The sequence below is a fragment of the Polistes canadensis genome, unplaced genomic scaffold, assembly GCF_001313835.1.
Source record: "Polistes canadensis isolate GaletaPanama2010 unplaced genomic scaffold, ASM131383v1 scaffold_272, whole genome shotgun sequence".
Lineage (NCBI taxonomy): Eukaryota > Metazoa > Arthropoda > Insecta > Hymenoptera > Vespidae > Polistes > Polistes canadensis.
This window is the reverse complement of record NW_014569819.1, coordinates 163,584-187,088: the sequence shown is the minus strand read 5'-3', so window position 1 is coordinate 187,088 and position 23,505 is coordinate 163,584. Positions and strand designations below refer to the sequence as shown.

General features: G+C 31.0%; 1 protein-coding gene across 3 annotated transcripts in view; it reads left to right on the top strand.

Annotated features, from left to right (window-relative positions):
* The first annotated feature begins 1,379 nt into the window (after nucleotides 1-1,379).
* The window catches only part of LOC106790953 (serine/threonine-protein kinase BRSK2), a 33,905-nt gene continuing 11,779 nt past the window's right edge, over nucleotides 1,380-23,505 (top strand). For all 3 annotated transcript variants that reach the window (XM_014756238.1, XM_014756236.1, XM_014756239.1), the window contains exons 1-8: nucleotides 1,380-2,737; nucleotides 16,069-16,249; nucleotides 16,507-16,647; nucleotides 17,923-18,073; nucleotides 18,238-18,453; nucleotides 18,932-19,131; nucleotides 19,734-19,964; nucleotides 22,041-22,330. In XM_014756238.1, the coding sequence (XP_014611724.1) occupies nucleotides 2,638-2,737; nucleotides 16,069-16,249; nucleotides 16,507-16,647; nucleotides 17,923-18,073; nucleotides 18,238-18,453; nucleotides 18,932-19,131; nucleotides 19,734-19,964; nucleotides 22,041-22,330 (1,510 nt within the window). In that variant the 5' untranslated portion in view covers nucleotides 1,380-2,637. The remainder of the gene's footprint in view (nucleotides 2,738-16,068; nucleotides 16,250-16,506; nucleotides 16,648-17,922; nucleotides 18,074-18,237; nucleotides 18,454-18,931; nucleotides 19,132-19,733; nucleotides 19,965-22,040; nucleotides 22,331-23,505) is intronic.

Sequence of the window (23,505 nt, the reverse complement as noted above, 5' to 3'; positions counted from 1 at the left end):
AGAGTCTTTCCGCCACGTTTTCCAAAGCCGGGGGTCGTCTGACTCCCTTCCGAAGGCTGCTGCGCTCGCGTGGCGCGCGCCAGAGGGTGGTGAATACTTGTGTAAGATAGAAAGAGAGGGGAAACATGGAATAAGGGTGCCCGAGAAAGATAGAAAGAAGGAAAAAGAGAGAGAGAGAGAGAGAGAGAGGAAGAGAAGTAGCTAGAGTGAGTGAGAGAGAGATAGATAGATAGAAGGAGAGAAAGAGAGAGAGGGTGAGAGAGAGAGGGTGAATTTCGTGGGGGGGGAGGGGGCGTGGGGGTGCGCGCGCATACAGCCCTTCTATAGCAAACACGTAATCGAACTGGGAGCGCCGTGCTTCGTCGTCGGCTCCTATCATCCGCGTACACGACAGGGCTGGATCCCTGACGAGAAACGAGTGAACAAAAAAGTGACAAAAAAAGGAAGAAGATATTACAGGAAGAAGGAAAAGAGAGAGAGAAAGAAGAAGAAGAAGAAGAAGATGAAGAGGAAGTAATAGAAGAAATATATATTAATAATAAGAAGTAGAAGAAGAAGAAGAAGCGGTAGAATTACTACACGTGAAGAAGACTAAGTAAAGATAAACAGATTAAGAAGAATAAGAAAAATTGGATATATTATTATTGTGAAAAAAAAAAGATTATATATATATATATGTGTGTGTGTGTGTGTAGTCCGAAAACTTTGGAAAATATCACTTAGATTCTTTTGAGCTCTGTTGAAGATTGGATTAACATGTCAGGGAGGAATAGACTAGGGCCTATGTTCTACTACAAAGAGGAAAAGGACCGTCCTTCTATTGCTACTGTTACTATTGCTGCAACTACTACTACTACTACTAATACTACTAATACTATTATTACTGGTTACTACTAGAGAATTTAGTGATATATCGTGATCGGTGGTGGCAGTGGCTAGTGCCGTCGTCGTAGAGTGGTGCCGTCTTGTGCTGCAGGTGCTCTTCTCGTGTTTGCTTGCTGCTGGTTGTGCTTGTGCTGCTTGCTGCTTGCTGCTGCTGGCTGCTGTTACTGCTACTACTACTACTACTACTACTACTGGTGGTGGTGGTGGTGGTGGTGTATGAGTGCGCACAGGGTGCTGGTGGGTGGAAAAAGAGGGTGAGGGTGAGGGTGAGGGTGAGGGTAAAGGGTGAAGAGTGAAGAGAAGGTGGAGGAGGAACGGTCGAAGTAAACGAAGGTTATATCATATTCGCGAGTGTGTACCGTGCGCGTTTTCTCATCTTTATTTGTTCCTTTCATTTTTGAATAATTTTCTTTCTCCCCCTACCCCCTCTTTCTCGCTCTCTCTCTCTCTCTCTCTCTCTCTCTCTCTCTATACATATATATATCTTACCATCTATTTTATTTTCTTCCTTATCCGTCCAATTTGGTGAAGAAGAAGAAGAAAGAAAAAAAGTAAAATGAAGGATTTATTATGACAAATGAACGTTCCCGTTGTCTAAAAAGTTTAACGCGACGCGCGATAATATTCGATTTATTTTTCGAATAATCGTTATAATATTAATCATTCGATTCGATCGTATAAAATATTATTCCAAGACGATTCGTGTTATTAGAAATCCACCGGTTATTATACTCCCTGGTGTTCGCAATGGCGTCTAACGTTACTTCGTCCAGGGAAGATTATTTCATCGGAGACGTCGTTGGGTTAATTAATATACGTCGAGTAATCAAAAAATCGTCGTCATCGTCGTCATCGTCGTCGTCGTCGTCGTCATCATCGTTATCGTCGTCGTCGTCGTCGTCGTCATCGTTGTTACTGTTGTCGTCGTCGTTGTTGTCATCGTCACCGTCGTTCACGTGAGAAGAAGACGAGATGTTGTTACCTGATAGGTGCAGTTACGAGGAGACGCGACGACGTAAACGACGACGAGGAAGAGAAGAAGTAGATCATCGTCGTGACTCGATCTGATCAACAGTGTTCTTTATCTTTTTCTTTATTTGTTTTTATTATTATTATTATTATCATCATCATCATCATCATCATCATTATGATTATTGTTGTTGTTATTATCTAACATAATATATAACATCTCTTCGTATCCTTTATCCTCCTCTTTCATTTTCTACTTCTTCTTCTTCTTCTTGTTCTTCTTCTTCCTCTTCTTTAATTTTCCTTCCTTTAAAATTCCCCCAATTGTCATATATCTATCACGATGATAAGAATTTCTAATAAATTATCGACGTGTAAAAATCAAAGGGGGAAAAAAAAAGTGATATATACCGATGTGTTCTCAAGTTAAAAGAAAACGCGTCCTCTTAGTTCGTTGTGCGTGCGTTAAAAAAAAGATTTGTCGAAATAAGAGAGATTTTTGATGTTTCATACGTCGCGGTAGGACGCGATGATTCGATTTGTGCAATCGAGGAAAGTCAGGAGGAAGAAGTGATATAGTGCGAAAGACGAGAGAGAGAGAGGTTAGAAATAAAAAAAGAAAAAAAAAAGGAAAATAAGAGAAATAGATAAAAGAGAATTGGCTTCGAAAGCCGGTGCAATAAGGATAAAAGAAATCAAGGTTCTATAAAGGGTAGAGAACCCGCGAACGAGCGGGATAAACTATTCAACCTGGCGGACCAAGAAGAAAGTGGCTCGGCTGCGATGCAGGGCAAGGAAAGCCCCGTCGGGTCCAACACCCAGGAGACTCATCAGTATGTCGGCCCTTATCGCCTTGAAAAGACCTTGGGTAAAGGGCAGACCGGTAAGTCTTGCTGTTTTTCCGTTTTTTCTTTCTTTCCTCTTTCCTTTTTATTATCTAACAATGATCTTCAATCTGGGGTGGTACGGGGCTGGGAGCTGGGGGCTCAGGGGGGGGAGGGGATAGTAATATTTCCCTAGCCCTAACTCTTCGACCAAGTTTCTTCTTACTTATTTTTATGAAATCGAAACAGCATACTCGACCCTGCTGGAAAGTGGAACGACCATATGCCATACATACCTACATACATATATACACGTAGTATGTAATGAATAGATGAATGATACTATATCTATTTATATGTGTTATACTTATCTACATTTAATAAATATACTTACCGATGTTTTTTTTATAATCTATTCAATAACATTCGTTAGACGTTCTATGTTGGTTGACGAGTTCATTTTTGAGGGATTGTATCAACCCTTTGGGCGATACGATACGATGTACTTACACACTTTTTCAGCTTGAAGCATGTACACTCACACGTGTCAATTTTAATTAACGAGGAAATATATAATTGTACTTGTTATCTTTCATCGTTCCTTGTATTTCCATCTGATGCACTAACTTCAATAAACGAGTTGTCGTTGATAGAATTTAGTTGAATTTTCTGAATTGACGGAGGTACTAAAGTTTTATGAATAATAAAGTAACTTTTAGAGGTTTTATATTGTACAACTGTACGATTCGATCGTTTCACAAACACACACACATACATGCATGCATACATTCAAGAATTCAAGAAAGTGGACTTCACTCAAAGTCTTTGTTGTTCTTAAGTGCGATTGGATTTATATAATGATTAGAAAGAGGGAGAAAAAAATATGATAAGTATGTATTCGGTTGAAAAAACACTTTGGAAAACTATGGATCGGATTATTTCGATCTTGATTTTCTTCAATCCTAAAATACCTCTCAATCGGCTATTCGTGGCTGAAGTATAAAGCATACGCTGAAAAATAAACGTTAACAATACGTATACATATATACGTATTATACGTAATGTATATACTACACACATATATATAGCAAAGAGACTGTTTTAGCGACACGTTCTGTTTAATCCTGTGTGAAGGATTCGCCCTTTGATTTAATGTTCTTTTTTTCTTTCTCATTTTCTTTTCTTTTTCTTTTTTTCTTTTCTTTTTTTTTCTTTTTAACAAAGGATATCGATAAAACTATGATATATTTGTTCCGTGGAAATATCTCTGCAATCATCCTAAGCTTCGTGCGCTTGTCAACTTCTATGTTTGACAACCCAAGTGGAAAGGTGACTATTTCCTGTCTTTCTTTTTCTTTTACTTTTCCTTTTTTTCGTTTCTTTTTTTATCGTATAGATAAAAAAAAATGGAAAAACACAAGTTTGTTCGATTGATTGGAAGGAAATTTAATTGTGTGCGAATGAATAAATGATGTTTTATTGGCATTTACTGAATTTGTTCAAAATTAGGATAAATGAAGATACTCTGTAGGGTATCATTTACGTTTTTGTTTAAAGGGTTAATTTCTTATTGTAGAAAGTATATATTTATACTATTTAAATATGTACATGCCTATTTATTTATATACATACGCACAAAAACAGCCAGAGGAGTGTATAGCTAATTCACATAATGTATTAATCGTGGCATTCTCTTATTCTTTTTTTTCTCTTTTTTTTCTTTTTTTGTTCTGTGAAACAATAGCTAGACCGTATCAAAGAGAAACAGGAAACGGGAATAGTCAACGACGCCTCTTGGTAGTTTCCAACGCAACGTCACGAGACAAGAAGATACTAAACAGAAAGATCGGTTTCTTTATCGTTGAGTTAAATAAAAGAAAGGATTGTCAGTGAATAATTATTTTAATAAGGATCTTTCAATTAAATTTATAATCAGAGAAATTGTAATATCCAAATTCGACGTTATTAATCCTCTTCGAAAATTTTTATATAATCACGTATTATATTTTATTTTATTTTATTTCTTTTTCTTTTATTTATCGTAACATTTGTTCAGATTTTATTTCGAAATTTTTCTATCGATGGAATCGATGGATTTTCTATCATTTTCTAATTTTTTTGATAATAATATCACAATTATTTGTAAATGAAAATCTAACAGAAAACGTTAAATCTTGTTGACCCATTTAATGATAGGTATAATCTTTTTCTTTATAACAAATAAACGTGAAATAATAAATTTGTTGTCGCGTTCGCGCGAAACATCGTGGAAATAAAAGTTAATCGAGAAGTCGTATCTCTTTCGAAGATATTCGCTTTTACGATTTTTCGATCTCTTGATCTCCTTTTCTATCTTTTTCTTGCAGTTTGAACTTACTTTTACGTCGCTTGCGTATCTAGTACATTGTGGGGGGTTCAATAAAACATGATCTTTTATTTCGTTTTGTATTGTATTTCTATGTATACAGTGAATCACAAAAGTATTCGTACTCCCATCGTCAATCTTAAATAATTGATTTTTCGTTTGCAATGCAATATTTTAAAATTCATTTACACGCGGTAACATATTTTAGAATTATTAAATTTTTACATTGATATTAATTTTATTGCAAAAGAAAACATTTTGTTAAAAAGAAAAGTAGAAATTTTATAAGTATTTCGGAAACAAGGTCATATCGAAAACAACCACCACTTAAATTTACTTTATCTCAATTGTAGAATTTAAAAGTTGCTTATGTGAATATACTCAACAAGTGTGAAAAAAGAAAAAAAACAGAAAGAAAAATATTAGCCATTAGATAGTGTTATCGAACAACAAATATATTCTCCTACATTTTTAAGGCCAAAGTAAAAGAAAAATCAAAGTTTTATAAACAGAGCCAAGGTATCGCGAAAAGTTTGAGGCAACCCAAACCAACGTGATATATATATGTATATACATATACCTAATTAAAGTATACTTGAAGTACAACACCCTTACATATACCAGATTAGTGTAGCATAATGAATGGTAGAAGAAATAACAGTACATCATCGTTAACTCATAAAGTCTCTCGTGAAATACAATTTTAGTTCATATAGAAAATGTAATTAAAATATTACCAGAAAAAAAAAATAAATAATAAAAGAAAAAATAAGAACGTAAGAACAGGTAAAACATTTTATCCATTTATCATCAAATTATCGGTAGTTATAACGTTGTAATTAAAACAGATTATCACTTATTGGACTTGATATTGGATCATTATAATCCTTTAGAGGTTTCAAATTGGATTATCATTAAAATTGTAAATATCAGCAAACGTGAGATTAATATGATTGAAATTCTAGATACAAGATAAATATATAAGATAATATAAACTAGATACATACATATATTCATTAGATTATGGAACATTGAAATATGTTACAAGAAATGGCGTTAATGATAGCCAAAAAGGTGGTAGCAAGAGTAACATGTGGTGGCAATGTGGTGATAAATACTGGCTAAATTTAGATAATAGAGCGTGTAAACTCTGTCACAGACAATTAGAGACTTTGGAAGGCCTAATAAGTAGGTGCGATCAAATGTAATCAATGATATTATTAGAACATTTATTAGACCAAAAAGGGAACATGAAATCAATGAAATGGTTAAGAATTATATTCGATAATAATGAAAGAAAGCAGAAACGTGTAATAAAATTTATCATAACAATGAAGTAAAAACGAATGAAAAGAAAATAAAGTAACAATTTTCATTTAATTTTACCATAATTAATCTTTTAATTTTTCCTTAGAGTAATAATAATGTTTCCTCTAACTAATTAGAAATTAAATATAAAATAAAAAGTAATTATATTGATGACCCAAATCAACTTATTCAAATGTTTAGACTATGGTGTTCGCAATGAACTATTACTATTTGATAAAATAAGATTTATTTGAGGTATGTGACAATAAGATATGTTGATAGGACGAATGAAATTCTATTCGACGTTCTAAATTCCTTAGTCAAGGAATGAGTAATGAAATAGCTGGACGTCGTGCCATGAACATGGTTTGAATTATAAGCTTGTGTATATATATATATATATATATATATACATATACATATACATGTGTATACATTTTCGTGTATCTGTATATGTATTGGTGCGTGTACAATGGTCGAACTGTAAGTAATCGATGAAGACATTAACGAAAGAAGGATATACTATAGTTGCAATAGCATTCTCTTGAGAGAGGTACTAAACGGTGCAGCAAAGAGAGTACGCGGATTGGACGAATGGGCGTGACGCGAAAAATCAATAGGATCGAAGGTGGTAGACTAAAGAGATGAATCGGTGCAACGTTGTTCTCTCGGTAAGGTGTGATTAACACCATTCTCATAAGATTCTTATAATATGTGAACACGTAGACGATTAACTGGCATTTATATTCAATTCTTCTTAGAATCACGAGTACGGAAATTATCCCTATGACAGCTTGATACGTTTCACTTTTTTTTTTCCACAATTTTTTCTGACTTAATTTGTTGATAAACAAATATATTCTAACGTATAGTTTAGATCTTCTTATTTTATGTATATAAGGTAATTAAATAATGTTTATAATTGATGGAATTCAAATGTATCAATTTAAACCAGTAGAGAGTATATATTATTATTCGTTATTTTCGTTTGAATTAGTAAATTATAAATTATTTTTTTTCAAGAATTAATTTAATAAAATTTGATTTTATTATTTTTTTTTTCGATTACACGTTTCTTGATTTGTGTTTAAAATTTATATACAACGATATATATTGAATTATGTATTCGTATAATGGGAATACATATTTGTACATATTATTACATACTTTTACGTAGATTTCGTGTTTCATATTTTTTCATATTTTTACAATTTAAATATTTAAATCCTCCGGTGTTTAATTGGAATATCTATTGTAGATAGGAAAAAACTAATGAAAGAAAAGTAGATAGAAAAATATGAAAGTTTTCTTTTTTTTTTTTGGGGAAAGATTTGATTTCAAAGCAGTTAGAAAAGAAAAAGGGATAGAAATAAAAAAGTTGAATGGCTTTGAATCTTTTAACGTTGTTTGAAAGATCCATTTGCAACGGCAACGAGCTTTGCTCTTTCTTCGCGAAAGCATCACCATCCACCTTTACTGCATTCCGTCGGTTAGAATAAGAAAGATGCTTCGGGTAAATGGGATTCCCTCGCGATCGAATTTGTTCAGAAAAGAGAAAGAATGAGCATGTCCAAACGATAGAATTAAATATATTTGTTTAGTTTTGAATCTTAATACATACGTTCAAACTATTATTCTTATAATATAATTAACCATGAAACAAAAAACAATAGAATTTTAAGCTATTTTTATTCATCCGTTCATACATTATTTTCCATTCACTATACTAAATTCGTAAATACAAATTCATGCAAATATGAACAAATAATATTTTTTGTCTTTGTAAAAAGAAAAATACAATCCTTCACTGTATACACATTCCTTTCATTATACTTATCGTTAAATCATTATTTAATATGTTTGTAGATATAATTATAATTATAATACAAATTCGACCACGAAAATCAGAGAAATCTATTTCCCTGAAAAAAAAGAATAAAAAAATGAATCGTTCTTAGATTTAATCTATGATCATATCTATGCAATGAAGTGTCAACAAAAAAAAAGTAGATTATTACATCACATTTATCTTATCTCTTGATAATGTTAATCCGAATCTAATAGACCAGTTGGAATATTTTATTTTCTTTTTCATTTTTTTTTCTTTTATCCCTCGCGAATAAACTTCAACTCTTTCTATCGTGTTTTATTTACAAGTTCAGAGTGAAAAGTATGGATGTTGTTTTTACGAGCGTTTCAATATCGAGCATACACATATAGAAAGAGAAAGAGAAAGAGAGAGACAGAAATACGCATAATCACATACACATACAAATATATATACGCATACTTGCATACATATATACCTATTTACATACACACAGATACACACAACGTCGATTGCATTTCACATACTGCAAACACTTTGAATAATAAAGCGGCTAGCGTGTATATACTTCGGTGCACCCTTCTGCTATTACGTTTTGTTGAAGGGTACAGGGAAACAACGAGCACAGGTTCGTACTTACATTTAAGCACGCTGTATATCCTGCAAGGCTCGAAGGTATTTTCATTTTTACTACGATGATTCTTTCTAAAATATTTCAGAAAAAAAAGCAACAAACAAATTAACTTAATTATCAATATTCTTGTCCACAAATATGTTATTAATATATAAGTCTCAAAGGGAGTTATAGACGGTTAATAAATCTTATGAACAATTAATTTGAACTAGTTGTACGTTTCGTCCCTTACTGGGGACTTCATCAGCAACTTGATCATTTACAGATCACGTGTCAATACATACTATCTTTTTTACAGAGTCATACATTTAAATAAAACTTAACATATTACAATACAATTTGATCCTAAACACCTTATCTTATCACACGTAATCAAATACTGATTCTATCTAGACTAGTGTTTAATAATCTAGGTATCTTCAGTATTGAAAATATGGTAAATATTTTTTATGCTAAAAGTGAATAAATTTTAATAAAACTTATATTAAATTAAAGTACACTCTTTTGTCTACGCGTAGAATACCATATGGAGTTATAAATTTAGCATGTAAAGTTCAGGAAATGTCAGAGAATGCAATACTGTAAATTGTGCATCTTTGCAATTTCTTTAAAAAGTTTTGGCAAATATTTTTTATACTAAAAGTGAATAGATTTTAATGAAACTAGATTACATTAGATACGATAATGTAATATGCATGTAAATATATTTTTATTATCTAGTTTGTGTAAATGAAATTATTACTATGCAACGAAATAATAAAATGCATCATTTTAAGTTGCATCTAAATAATATCGATAACAACGTTTACGCCCTTAATTCAATCGTTAGTAATTTTTAATCAAATAGAATGAACAATTCTTTCTTCTAGATGAATTTATTTTAAATCTAAAAGTACAAGCTAAGAGACAGATTTTTGGAATTTGTAAAAAAGCTTTTATTCTCATCCCCGTTTCTTTTCAAGATTATATTATCTTATTCGTACGAATGACATTTTTCTCTCTCTCTCTCTTTCTCTCTCTCTTTTTTTTTCTTTTTATTATGTAAAATTGTGATAATTCTTGTAGGAAATGAAAGGAAGAAAAAAAAAAGAAGCTTTCTCGTCTAATCGTCTTTCCATCTTGATAATATTATATATTTCGAAATAAAAGCTAACTCCTATTGTGGCAAAGATTTAGCATGACTATGATATTTGACCTAAATCTCGATTGCCAAAACTTTTTCGAAAAAGTTTTTCTTACTTCCTGTACGATATATTATGATTTATTCCGTTTAATTTCTTTTCTTGTTTTGTTTTTCTACAGTTCCATAGACATTTTGAAAGAATTTCAAAGACGTTTAATTCACTTGTTCTATACTTATAACAAACGTAACTTGTGTACTTTATTTTTTATTTCTTGAACAGAATGACGCGTGTACGTTTACGCACGTGGATATCGGATATATGATATTTAAAATAGCTACTATCAAATAATGCAATCCAATCATGTTAGACATGTAAAAACATCGTTAAAAGAACAAAGGAAAAAAATAAATAGAACAAACAGAACAAATTGAGAATATCGAATTAATTGTATCGATAATTAGATGAAACACATAAATTGGAAAATATCGAGAAATAATTCGATATGTTTATGATCAGCAAAACCTCCCCCCCCCCTCCCACTGCCATCCTTTCATCTTCGTAAATGTATTTTAAAAAATAGACGAAATTAAAAATAGAAAAAAAAGAAAGGAAAGAATTGATTCGAGTAAGAGAGGAGTGCATTTCATAAACTCATTTGTATATTTTCCAAAATTTTTACGATATAAAAACATAAGAGAGAGAGAAAGAGAGAGAGAGGGTGACAGAGGGAGAGGAAGAGAAAATTTTGTCCTTTTTATACCTTTCGTTTTCTTTTTTTTTTCTATTTTGTATTTTATTTGAACCCTTTACTACAAATTATTCTCTCGATTTGCATAATTGCTCGATGAAAATGGTTTCGAGGGTGAAACTTGGCGATTTCAGAGAAATGTTTGGAAATAAAATCGAAATGACAAAAAAGAAAAAAAAAGAAAGAAGAAAAAAAATACGTTTACCGTTCATTCATCGTAAAGAATGATAATGATTTTTTTTTTTTAAAGGAAAGCTGTCTAGATAAAATGTTTAATTATACACCATGACGTGTATATTATTTTTAATTATTATTTTTGTTTAATAAAAAATTTATTTAATCGTCGAGCGATGAAAGTTGTAATATATAAATGAATTTCAATATGCATCGGATTATTACGAGATTTTAATTAAAATGTACTATTATTCCAAGTATCTCACATTCGACCATTCTATTGGAAATATTAACGTTTAAATTCTTCATATTTTTCTTTCTTTATATCTAATTCACGTAGCCAATTACGTCAAAGAAAAAAGGTTCAATCGGATTAAAAAATATCAGCGAAACCTTACGTAGACGTTCGTCTTTCTACGATGACGATGAGTCAAGAACATAATCATTGAACTTGTATGCACACGTGTATTTTACTTACACGCGATATACCGGGTGTATATGTGAGATTTCGAACTAACTATTACTATACTTTTCACATTTTGATGAAAAGAGAACGTGTAATTAAAAAGCACTTCTGAAAGTGCACGCTAATTTTCAATTAATGAATTAAATGTTGAAATTTTTCACATTGACCTTAATTTTCTTTTGTGTTATTTCAATTCGTTGGTAAATTAATACATTTCTAATTAAATTATCGAAATTACTTCAATGAAAATTCATTCAATTATTTGTTCGTCATTCAAAAAATTTGATCAGGACGTGAGTTCAATTTATTTAAAAATGAAAAATAGTTATGCTGAAATATTCCATAGGTATGTATAGTACGAGTATACATTTAGTTGCTGAGAAAGAAAAGCTGTTCTTTTGTCAAATGGTAAAAGATTAAGTGAGCTACTCATATATAGGGTAACCCAAAAGTCACTAGACCATTGCGAGAAGAGGCCATTCAAGACCCCACCATTTTCGAGAACAAAATGGTGGTCATTTGATAGACATAACCTATAAAGCTAATTAAAGATCATTTCCAACTAGTATATTTATTGTTTTTTTTTTTAAATAAATGTAAATTTTTCATACATACATAAAAATGTTATTTTATTTTTAAATGGTTTAGTGACTTTTGAGTCATTCTGTATATATAAAAAAAGTACGTAGAAACATCGGGTAGAAGGAATTACTTAAAAAAGGATGTCGAGTTCCAACGCTTTGACATAGATTCAAGTATGAAACTTTCCGAGAGATATTCTGACAAATGTACAAGAATAACTACGCCGACATAAACGGGACTTCCTTAATGTAATATTTTCTGTTAAACTCGTCGTTGCATGCGTGTAACCAAATAAACATTTTGTTATACTTTTGTTAGCACAATTGGTATCTTTACAAATTTAAATAATCTACATATATATATAAATATAAAAAAATCATAATAGTTTAATGTAAAATGTGTGATCAAAAATACAGGAAAACGTGTCAAGGTTAAATTTACATAAATACATTTAAGGATTCCTTTTTTTTTATTTTAACATATCTCGAAACTATATTCTTATAAAATTATACTCAAATATTTGCAATATACAAACGTGTATATATTTACCCATAAAAATGTATCTAAATGAAATTGTTTAAATATAAGAAAAAAAAAAAAAAACAAGGAAATAACAGATATTAGAATTTCGGGAATATGAAACAATTCAATGTTACTATCGAGTCGATATCAATGAATCGTGCGTGATGCATGTCGTTAGTGAAAGTGCACTTCAATGTCCATCCGTGGCAGTAATGCAATTCTATCCGATTTGGTGGAAAGTGCGGCCCAGTCGATGCCAGTCACGAAATTACACGTCAGATATTGTACTATAGGCTAAACCTTGTGTGATATCTCCCCTTGAAATATCCATCTTCGATTAGAACACGTTTCATCTGCCACAGTTGATGCAGTCTATGGATGGATGTGTTGTCCATCGATAATACATCTCCCACTTCGAAACGTGCATATTCTCTGAGAACAAAGCAGAACCCTTTTGTTTCAACCCTGTACTAGTACCGTTTTTATTTTTTTTTTTTATTTTTGGAGTAGACCAAAGTAGACGGTTTCGAAAGGATTTTTTTTTTCCTTGGTAAATTTTTGGATCGTTGCGATTTCTCTTTTCCAATCAAAAAAAAAAAAACATTCTGCATCGTTAGAATTTAATAAGATTGCATTGCAAGGAAATGTCAATTGTTTATTATTTATAACAATTGTTATGAATAATTTTCTTACTCATTTTATATATTTTTTAGACTTCTTTTTTTTTTTTTTAACAACTTGACAAATAAATATATTCGTATAATTTAATAGAAATAATTATTCAGTGTGTTAAATTCGAATCCGATTTTGTGCATTTTTATCAGAGATTGCTGTTTTAATAGGCAATTTACCTCGTTGCACCGTATGCAAGACTAAGATGCATTAGGAATACACGGGAATGTGTTCAAAAGATAATGAAAGAGAGAGAGAGAGAGAGAGAGAGAGAGAGAGAGGAGTAGAGTGTGTCAACGATAACTTTACCTCACAGTCTTGCTAAGTCAATTATATAGTGAATATAACCATATAGAATCACGGTTACCATCATAATTGCATAGAAATACGTGACGACTACATTTTCACGCGAATATCGTGATAATACGATTGATACTTTATTGATAAGTTAAATTTCAACTATAGAGATAACACCTTAAAGGAAATAAAATAAAAATAATATTATAATAACGTATAATATAAAAATCAATTAATTTTCTACAATAATATATAATAAGATTTCGGATCATTTATTTGATAATAAAATCAATCGGATGATATTATTTTGAAATAATGTTGAATCAAATATTTCATTATAAAGTATGGTGTTAACATGGATATAATTTCCAAATTTATCAAATTAAATTAACAAAGAGCATATACGTATATATATCAATATACGTAAAGAATTAAGTTCAAATGAAAATAATTGAACGAAAAGTAAATTATTATACAGGATATATATTTAAACCATATGTAAAAAAAAGTGTTAAGGGTTGTATTCACCGTACGTATCTCTCTGCAGACGAGAAATAATTTCATAAGTAAGAGTACTCCTCTCATAGGTTAATTATGCGTTTCGTAAAACGGTCTAGACTATACCGTTTTACCTTACTTGACACACACACACACACACACACATACACGACTCACACACGAATATACACACGCGTATTTTTATTTCTGTTCATAAATGGTTTGAAAAAGGAGGGGTATTATTTTTCTCATTAAAAACGATTCAGACCTCGTCTTTTTAATTTTAATTACAAGACGAACGCGTCTCTCGAAATAACCAACGATATTTACTTTTCTCGTTTTTATTTTCTTAGAACGTTAAACTTGCGAGTTAAGTAATTCTTTATCAATCGGACAATTTTTCATATATTTTCGATCACCGATAACAAATGACAAGTTATTTTGATCGTACGTGAACCTCGAATAGAATTGTTAGATTCGTAACGGAAATAAAAAAGGTCGAAGGACTTGATGCAATCACTGTCATCATTTTGAGATATGCATCTCTGATTCTATTTCTATTTCTCTCTCTCTCTCTCTCTCTCTCTCTCTTTCTCTCTCTTTTAAACAAAGATCGATGCTTCGAATTAATTCAACGGAAACGCTATATCATCGTCAACTATGCAAAACGTTTCTATCGAGCCACCCTCCTATTAACCAAAACTATGCAATGGGAAAATATTCATGGTAGAAAATGTATAATAACTTACATTACCAATTGCATTATTCGTCATTTCGACATGTACTTTATTAGAAATATTAATAAGTTCTCGTTTTTAAAAGTTATTATTTACGAATTTATATAATTAGACAAACTCTCGAAGTAATTATTTATAATCTTTTATTTGAAATAATTAATAGGGGAAAAGAAAAATAAGAAATATATAGGTAATGGGTGACGTGGGTAATGGTGGTCCATTGTAGTAAAAATGTATTTCAAAGAATTCGATATAATGCTCATATTTAGTTTGATTTCTTCTTGTTGTTGTATTTATTAATACCTTTTTTTTTTTCTTTTTTTTCTCATTTCCATTTTGAAGATTTAATGAACTTATTCGCGAGTACCGTTTTTATTCACAATCCCGTATTATTATATTGATCAAACGTTTTACGGTGTAATACTTGATAACAGGAAACTACAAACGATACTTTCCTTTCTTCGATCCTTTTTCTACTTTCCTTCCTTCCTTCCTTCCTTCCGTAATCTTACCTTTGTGTTTTACACAGAAATAAAGAGCCTTATTCATCTATTAAAATGAAAGAAATAAAAGAAACAAAAGGAAATATGAAAGAAAAATGAGAAAGAAGATTTGCATTATTCTACAATCGAATTATCATTTTAATTTTTTAATGACAATTAAACGAATAGTACGATCAAAGAGGGAAATTATAATCGTTTTTGAATATTTAATAATAACGTTAATTCTATCAAATATATATCAATATTTAGACGATTTTTCGGTATATTCGGTGAATTTCTTACAGCAATCTTGAAATGATTTCACAACAACAATTTAACGTTTCAAACTTTTATATATTTTAACATATTATTATATATATTATTTTTTTTGAATTACTTCTTTAAAAGGATATATTATACATTAAGAGAGAGCTTTGTATGTTTGTTGTTTCGTGTCATTTTTTATTGTTGTTCTATAAGCCATATAATTTATGTTAGTCAATTTATTATATATTATATATATATATAAGTGGTAGAAATATGAAACCACTCGATAAACGATGTTTACTCGAGAAAGTTTCTGTGTGTACACGTGCGTTCATATTCCAGCCCATGGAATTGAACCCCTTGCAGATAAGTTAAAGGTTCAAAGGGTAAAATGGGATAGGAGAAATTTGAGTACGTGTGGGTATATCAAATGATTCGTATTTTCTTATTATTATCTAAGTACTTAAAGGTAACACGAGAATTTCAGATAATTCGTGTACTTAGAGACAATGTCAAATGTCGATTCTTCATTGGGGTGGGAATAATGCAACGATTAAAGAAAAATAAACGTTTATTATTATATCCTACGATTATTATATATTATATTATACTCGTATTGAAATAATATATTTATTGTGTTTTTAATTAATATATATATATATATTTTTTAAATCATTTCTTTAAAGGACTGGTCAAACTGGGCGTTCACTGCGTGTTAGGCAAAAAGGTGGCGATCAAGATCATCAACCGTGAAAAATTGTCGGAGTCCGTGTTGATGAAAGTTGAACGCGAAATCGCCATTATGAAGCTAATAGATCATCCCCACGTTCTCGGCCTTTCTGATGTCTACGAGAATAAGAAATATCTGTAAGTCACACAATATCACATTTTCAATTACGAATTTATTATTTATCCGTGTTCTTTAATAAATTCATTATGATTCGAACATCTTTATATTGTAATTCTTATAAACGAACGACAACAACAAAAAGAAACATTTTTTGAATGAGATTTGTTTTGTTTTTTTTTTTTTTGATTGGAAATAATTTATTGATCTTGTTCGTTTAATTTCTTTTTCTTTTTTCTTTTTTTTTTTTTGTTTTTGTTTCTTACTTTTTATGCAGATACCTCGTTCTGGAACACGTCTCAGGTGGAGAGCTCTTCGATTATCTGGTTAAGAAGGGTAGATTAACGCCGAAAGAGGCCAGAAGGTTTTTTCGACAAATCATTTCCGCATTAGACTTTTGCCATAGCCATAGCATATGGTAAGTGTTAATGTTTAATCATAAATGTTTTTTATTATCCCAACTGCAAATAATTCGGTTACATATTTCTCTTATCATAAAGAAGAAAATCTGTCAGGAAGAAAAAATGTATTTAATTCGCGAAGGATTTTGCTGACTCGGGAAGAAGGGTGAAACAATATTTTCCATAAAATTCATATTTTCCTATAATATTGGGAAATTTATCGACTGATGTTACTTTTACGTGAGATTGAAATTTATCTTTTTTATAAAAAGAAAACAATTAGTCCGTCATTTAATAATAATTCATACAAATTTATTCTAAAACGCGTTAACCCCGTTAAATAGAAATATTCTTCTGCAAAATTTAATAACACACAATATTAATCCTGAAGTTTAAAACAAAAAAATTATTCTTTCTAAATATTATATTTAATTATTAATTTCGATAAGAGAACATTCGCGAATTTGATTATTAATTTTGTAATTTTTCACTTAACTCAGAAGATAAAATGCAAACGTTATGAATACCTGTGAATGTTACTAATACGTAATACAATTTATAAAAACCTACCCCCTTTAGAATTTCTTAAGAAGTTTATTAAAAGTAGACACGTAATATTCAGTTACGTAATCGAAACGGTCTAGGTCTCTCTCTCTCTACTATGAGTTCTACGAATTGGGTTAAGGATTCGTTTCTTAAGGGGTGAAATAAACGGGGGTGTGGGGGATTTGGAAACAGAGGAGAAATGGGAAGGGGGGGAAAAAGAAGCAAAACAAAGGGCACACAGTGAGGGTGAAGTTCGGAAAGGCCTAGTTGGCAAAGCGTATCAAGAAAACTGTGCCGTCAATCGAATATATTTTCTCTCTTGGGTTAGACCTAATTTTACATGAAGTAGAAGAAGAAGAAGAAGAAGACACCTAACCACCAACCCCTCTCGTAACATTGCTTTTCCTCCGATCGAATATTCCATTCATTCGTGCTAACGAATAAAAGATACCAAAGTTTCCTTATGGCGTATTCCCGATGGAAATTATGACATTGGCATGAGTTGAAAAATACAAATGAATAAAATTAAGATTGTGATGTTGTCATTTTGTGTGATTAGAAATAAATTTTAAAAATTAATTTTTCTCCTTTTTTTTTTTTTTTTTGATTATATTTATGCCAATGTCATAATTATCACTAACGAAACACGAGAACACACGTTTCGTTTTATAAATTGAACTCCAAACTCAGAAGTTGTTCTTCTTTTTTTTTTTTTTTTTTTTTTCTTTTGTTTCTGACTTTTTCAGTCATAGAGATTTAAAGCCTGAAAATTTGTTATTGGACGAGAAGAACAATATTAAAATAGCGGACTTTGGAATGGCGTCGTTGCAGCCAGCAGGTTCGATGTTGGAAACAAGCTGTGGTTCGCCTCATTATGCTTGTCCCGAAGTAATCAGAGTAAGTATTGTCATTTAATGAGAACAAAATTGTATCCTCTATATATTCGTTGCTGTCGTGTATTAAAAAAAAAGAAAAGTTCTTAAATTCTAAAGAAGATTTTTTTTTTCTTCTAATGTGTGTGTGTGGTTTGTTTATTTGTTTTTCTTTTTTGTTTTTTTCAGGGTGAAAAATACGACGGTAGAAAAGCAGACGTATGGTCCTGCGGTGTTATACTTTATGCACTTTTAGTTGGTGCGTTACCTTTCGACGATGATAATCTTAGAAAATTATTAGAGAAAGTTAAACGAGGAGTGTTTTACATACCACACTTCGTACCACCCGAATGTCAGAATCTACTTCGAGGAATGATAGAGGTTGATCCAGACAAAAGATTAACGGTAAGCTACTTATCCAATAGTAAATCGAATTTCGATGTACGGTACATTTATTGTTCTAACCGCATGATCGTGTCTACTATCAATTCTGGTTTCTACATTATCAATCAGAATGATTTAAAGCATGTGCAAATCAAATAAATTAATATATATATATTTTTTACTTACTATATTTTGTTTTGTGACAACGGTGAAACTTTTCGGAATGATTTGAAATGTGACATTTGCGTCAAATTAATTATAACAACGTCAAATTTCAATTTATACCATTAGGATGAGCCGAAAAAAATTCGTGCGTTTATTGTATTATAAATTGCATAATGGATTGTCTCTTTGTACAAAAATTAACTTTGGAAATATTATTAATTTAAAAAAAAAAAACTAACGCACGAGAACTTTTGGTTAACACTCTGATATCTCGTTTCGAACGAAATGAAATTCGGACAAATATAATTATTGTTTTCTTTTTTGTGTGTTTCAGCTTGCCGAAATAAATAGGCACGTGTGGGTAACGGCAGCAGGTAAAGGTGAATTAGAATTGGAATTATCGATGATGGACGTGGTGCAAACGCACGTTATTCCGTCCGTTGACGCCATCGATCCCGACGTTTTGCAAGCTATTGCCAGTTTGGGATGCTTCAAAGAACGCGATAAACTAATTCAAGAACTTCTTAGCCCCAAGTAAGAGAACTTTCTAATCATTTTAATTGAGTAGGATAGACGTTTATTTAATTAGTATAACGAATCTAACGTTTCTAATATTTATCGAGTTATCGAGATCCTTCGTTTTCAATTCTTGATTCTAAATTCTTCTTTCTACTTCATTTTTTTTTTTTTAAGAGAAAATTATTTATATACATTTAAATAAAATATATATAAAATTTATTTAAAAGCGTGTCCACGTGCGCTTAATAAATGTTTACATTCTTTTTTTTTTTAAATTACCGTTTAATAATTATGACAGTAGGTGTAACGTAATTGCAAATAATCGTGAAGAAAATTTAATCTTTATGATTTATTTTATATATTATACAATATATTATAATTAATTGTATATAGAACAAAATAAATACATCATAATATTATTTATCGTAATTATTAACGCGTATATAAACTTGATTGCATTATTGAAATATATTTCTTCGAGATTATTTGTTTATCTTGAAGTTTAAAAAAATAATTAGGGGGGTGGGAGGAAGGTAGGGGTTATGGAAACCAATAATATTTTTAGCCACATGTTTCTTTTTTTTCTTCTTCTTCTTTCTTCTTTCTTCTTTTTCTAGTCATAATACGGAGAAAGTGATCTACTTTCTCTTGTTGGAAAGAAAACGAAGAAGACCGGCATGCGAGGACGAGCTGGAAGTAATGAGAAGTGGTGTAAGAGGATCCGGGGGACAACTGGAAGCTGATCCACCAAGGAAACGTGTGGACACGTGTCGTGTTAACGGTAGCACAGCACTAAATCTTGGACAAATTAGTCATGGTTCACCTTTGACACCTAGAAGACAATCGAGGTAAAATTATTCCATCGTTTTTATAATATATTCTTCTTTTAATTTTACCTTTTTTTTTTGTCGTTTCTAATTTGCCTTTTTTTTCTCTCTCTCTCTCTCTCTCTCTATCTATCTATCTTTGTCTGCTCTTTTATATTTATTTTTGCAAATAGTAGTTTAGTCAACGTTGACAGAACGGTAGTTCTTTGTAACAAAGAAAAATATAACAACGTTAACGATGGCGAATTTCTTATCGGTACTCTGACCCAGATCTCCGGTTCTTATCATTTTTCGAATCGCAAAATTAATTGAAACACATTGGCTTTAAGGAAACCCGAGAAATATTAAGTATATTCTATATATATATATTATCTTTATTATAGAATTTTCTCTAGTTTTAAACGCATGCTTTCCTTGAATTTTAAAGGCTTTCGAATTACAATTGTTTAATTTATCTTTTATTCAATATTCAGATTTTTTATTTTTCGCGAAATATAATATATCGTTATTTCCAACGAAATTTTCATCCGAGAAAATTAAGCATTTTCATTTTGACGAGATATGATTAAACGCATTTCATTATTTAATTGCTTGGCTCTCTAATTTTCTGCCTCTCTCTCTCTATCTCTCTCTCTCTTTCTCTCTCTCTCTCTCTCTCTCTCTCTCTCTCTCTCTCTCTCTCTCTCTCTCTCTCTCTNCTCTCTCTCTCTCTCTCTCTCTCTCTCTCTCTCTCTCTCTCTCTCTCTCTCTCTCTCTGTCTCTCTGTTTCTGTCTCTTTTATTATAATTTATTTTAATTAAGTTTAACTTTTTCTTTCTTTGTTTCTTACGCTGACATAATTTTCAAGGAATTTTTGATTGAAATAATGCTAATATTAGCTGTATTGAAACACGAGAAATCTGTTTTATACATTTTAAACAATTTACCGATTATATAAAATTACATTGTTTTTTATTTGTTCTATTAATTCAACACAACGCGTTCGATCATAATATTACAGTAAAGTTTTAAGCGTTAAAAAGCGTTTGATAGTTTTACTTTTGAACAATACAACAAAAACGTGTATACTGTGTCACAATTTTTGTCTTTAATGAAAAATTTACCAGAAAAAAAAAAACGCGATATAATTTTGTTATTCTAATACTCCTTTAAGACAATGTTTTTATTTAATTATTGTAAATTCTTTTATATTTGTATGTATGTGTAGTGAGTCTGATCGATTTTAATAGACAGATTTTCTTTCAAAATTTTCTTTTTCAATATTATTATTAATATTAGTAGACTCTTATTTTAAAAACGGTTAAAAATATGTTCGTAATTATCAGGAAAAATATATATGTAAAAGCTTACTACGATTGGACGGACATTTAAATCGCTCGAAGTGTTTTATACAGCAAGCGTATATACGCGACCTTAACTTTCCGCTGCGATATCGCGTGACTTCGTTGTTACGCCTTTGAACGTGTCGCGTGCTCGATATCACACGCGGTTCTCGTTATTTTTTTTTTTTTCTTTTTCTTTTTCTCTTTCTTTGACTCCTTTCATTTCTTCTTTTTCTTTCCTATTATTTTCCTTTTTCGATCTTCTCGCGTTCAAACTGACCGCGTGCTGCGAGTTTCGTATGAACGATTAACACGAGAGAAAGAACATCGTCTTGTACGTATGTAAATTACGTATTAACTTATGTGTGGTTTTTTTTTCTTCTTCTTCTTCTTATTATTATTATTATTATTATTAGCTTAAATTCGCGATTTCATATTTAATGTAATATGCGTTAATATTAATTGTTAAATTTTCATTTCAATTGAGTCATATGTAGATCGGTTGAAAAGTCTTGAGCTTTACCATTGAAACAATATTCTTTTCATTTTTGTTTTTTTTCCTTTCTTTCTTTTAAGAATAATAATAATAATAAAATATAATCAATTTCTCGCGATATAATCTAAATTATATATCCGAAATATTTTGCACAAAATAATGAAAGTACGGGAAAGAACAAATAAAAAATAAATGACACTTACTACTTTGGCTGAGGTTAACCGAAAGAAAAAAAAATGATAAATGAGGAGACATAAAGGAGACGAAAAAAATTTTCAGTACGAGGCATCATGCAAGACGTTCGCCCAGTACCGGATGTTACACGCATGCATCTCACTCGCACGCATCGACACCTGGTGGTTCCCCGTTACACGTAGCAACCGTGCCAGGTCTTCTGAGTCCACACAGATCGGTGCCAAGTTCTCACATAAGTCAAACAAGTGTTAGTCCTCATCGACTTTCGCCGGTAAGCACTACTGGTGGAAACGGTAATTCCCCGAGTCAAGGGGTGCCAACACCAACTCCGGCCCTGGCCAATGTCGGGATCGAATTGAACGATGTTCAACCTGGTAAGTCACTCTCTCTATCTCTCTCTCTCTCTCTCTCTCTCTCTCTCTCTCTCTCTTGTTTTCTCTTTATCTTTTTTTTTTCTTTGTGAAAATCCAATTAGCTTTTAGTAAGCTCGTTTGCCTTTACTTTGTTTAAATATATATATGTGTATGTGTGTGTGTGTGTATATATATATGTTACCGTCAAAGCCGGAAATCAGTCATTGCTAGTAATTCCTCGGCATTACTGTGAATGCAAAGAGCCTTCAAACGAAGTCGGAAATAAGACTTTTTGGAGAGATTATCCTAGGCATCGAACATAATACTTTGATATCCCATAGAATATCAAATTACTATTTAAACAACATAAAAAAGAACACATTCTCAGACACAAACACACGCAGCCATACGATCACATAATATCAGAGATTGCAATGCTGTAAATTGTACAACTTTGCTATTTCTTTGAAAAGTTTTGGTAAATATATTTTATACTTTTAGCAAATGAATTTTAATGATTTTTATATTAAATTAAAGTACACTCTTTTGTCTACGCGTAGAATACCATATGAAGTTATAAATTAAGCATAAAAAGTTCAAGAATTATCAGAGATTGCAATGCTGTAAATTGTACAACTTTGCTATTTCTTTGAAAAGTTTTGGTAAATATTTGTTTATACTATGAGTGAATAGATTCTAATGACTCTTATATTAAATTAAAGTACTCCCTTTTTCCTACGTGTAAAATACCTTATCGAGTTATAACTCGATTTGCAAAGGTTCAGGCTATATTTTCTAGAAATTAGTTAGACAGATACTCATAGAGATTTCCACGGAAATCTGTATCTTTTGTTTCCTATCCGAGGAATTACTAGCAATGACGGATTTCCAGCTTTGACGGTAACATATACATAAGGTAAAGAGTTGCTCGAGTCGTAACCCCCATAAGAAAGCGTATAAAATATGTGTGTGTGCAATTTTATAAATAAAAAGAAAAGATATATTTTTTGGTAACACTTATTTTTGTAATTTTATAATATTTATATGTTTTTTACATACAAACGTAATTAATTATAATGAACGAATATATTGGTACGACTATAAGGAGGTATCAGTATCCTAAGTGTGATAGATAATAATTAATTACTAAGTTTACTCTTAGGGAAGTTGTTTTTTTGGACGGGTTTAATTAAGAT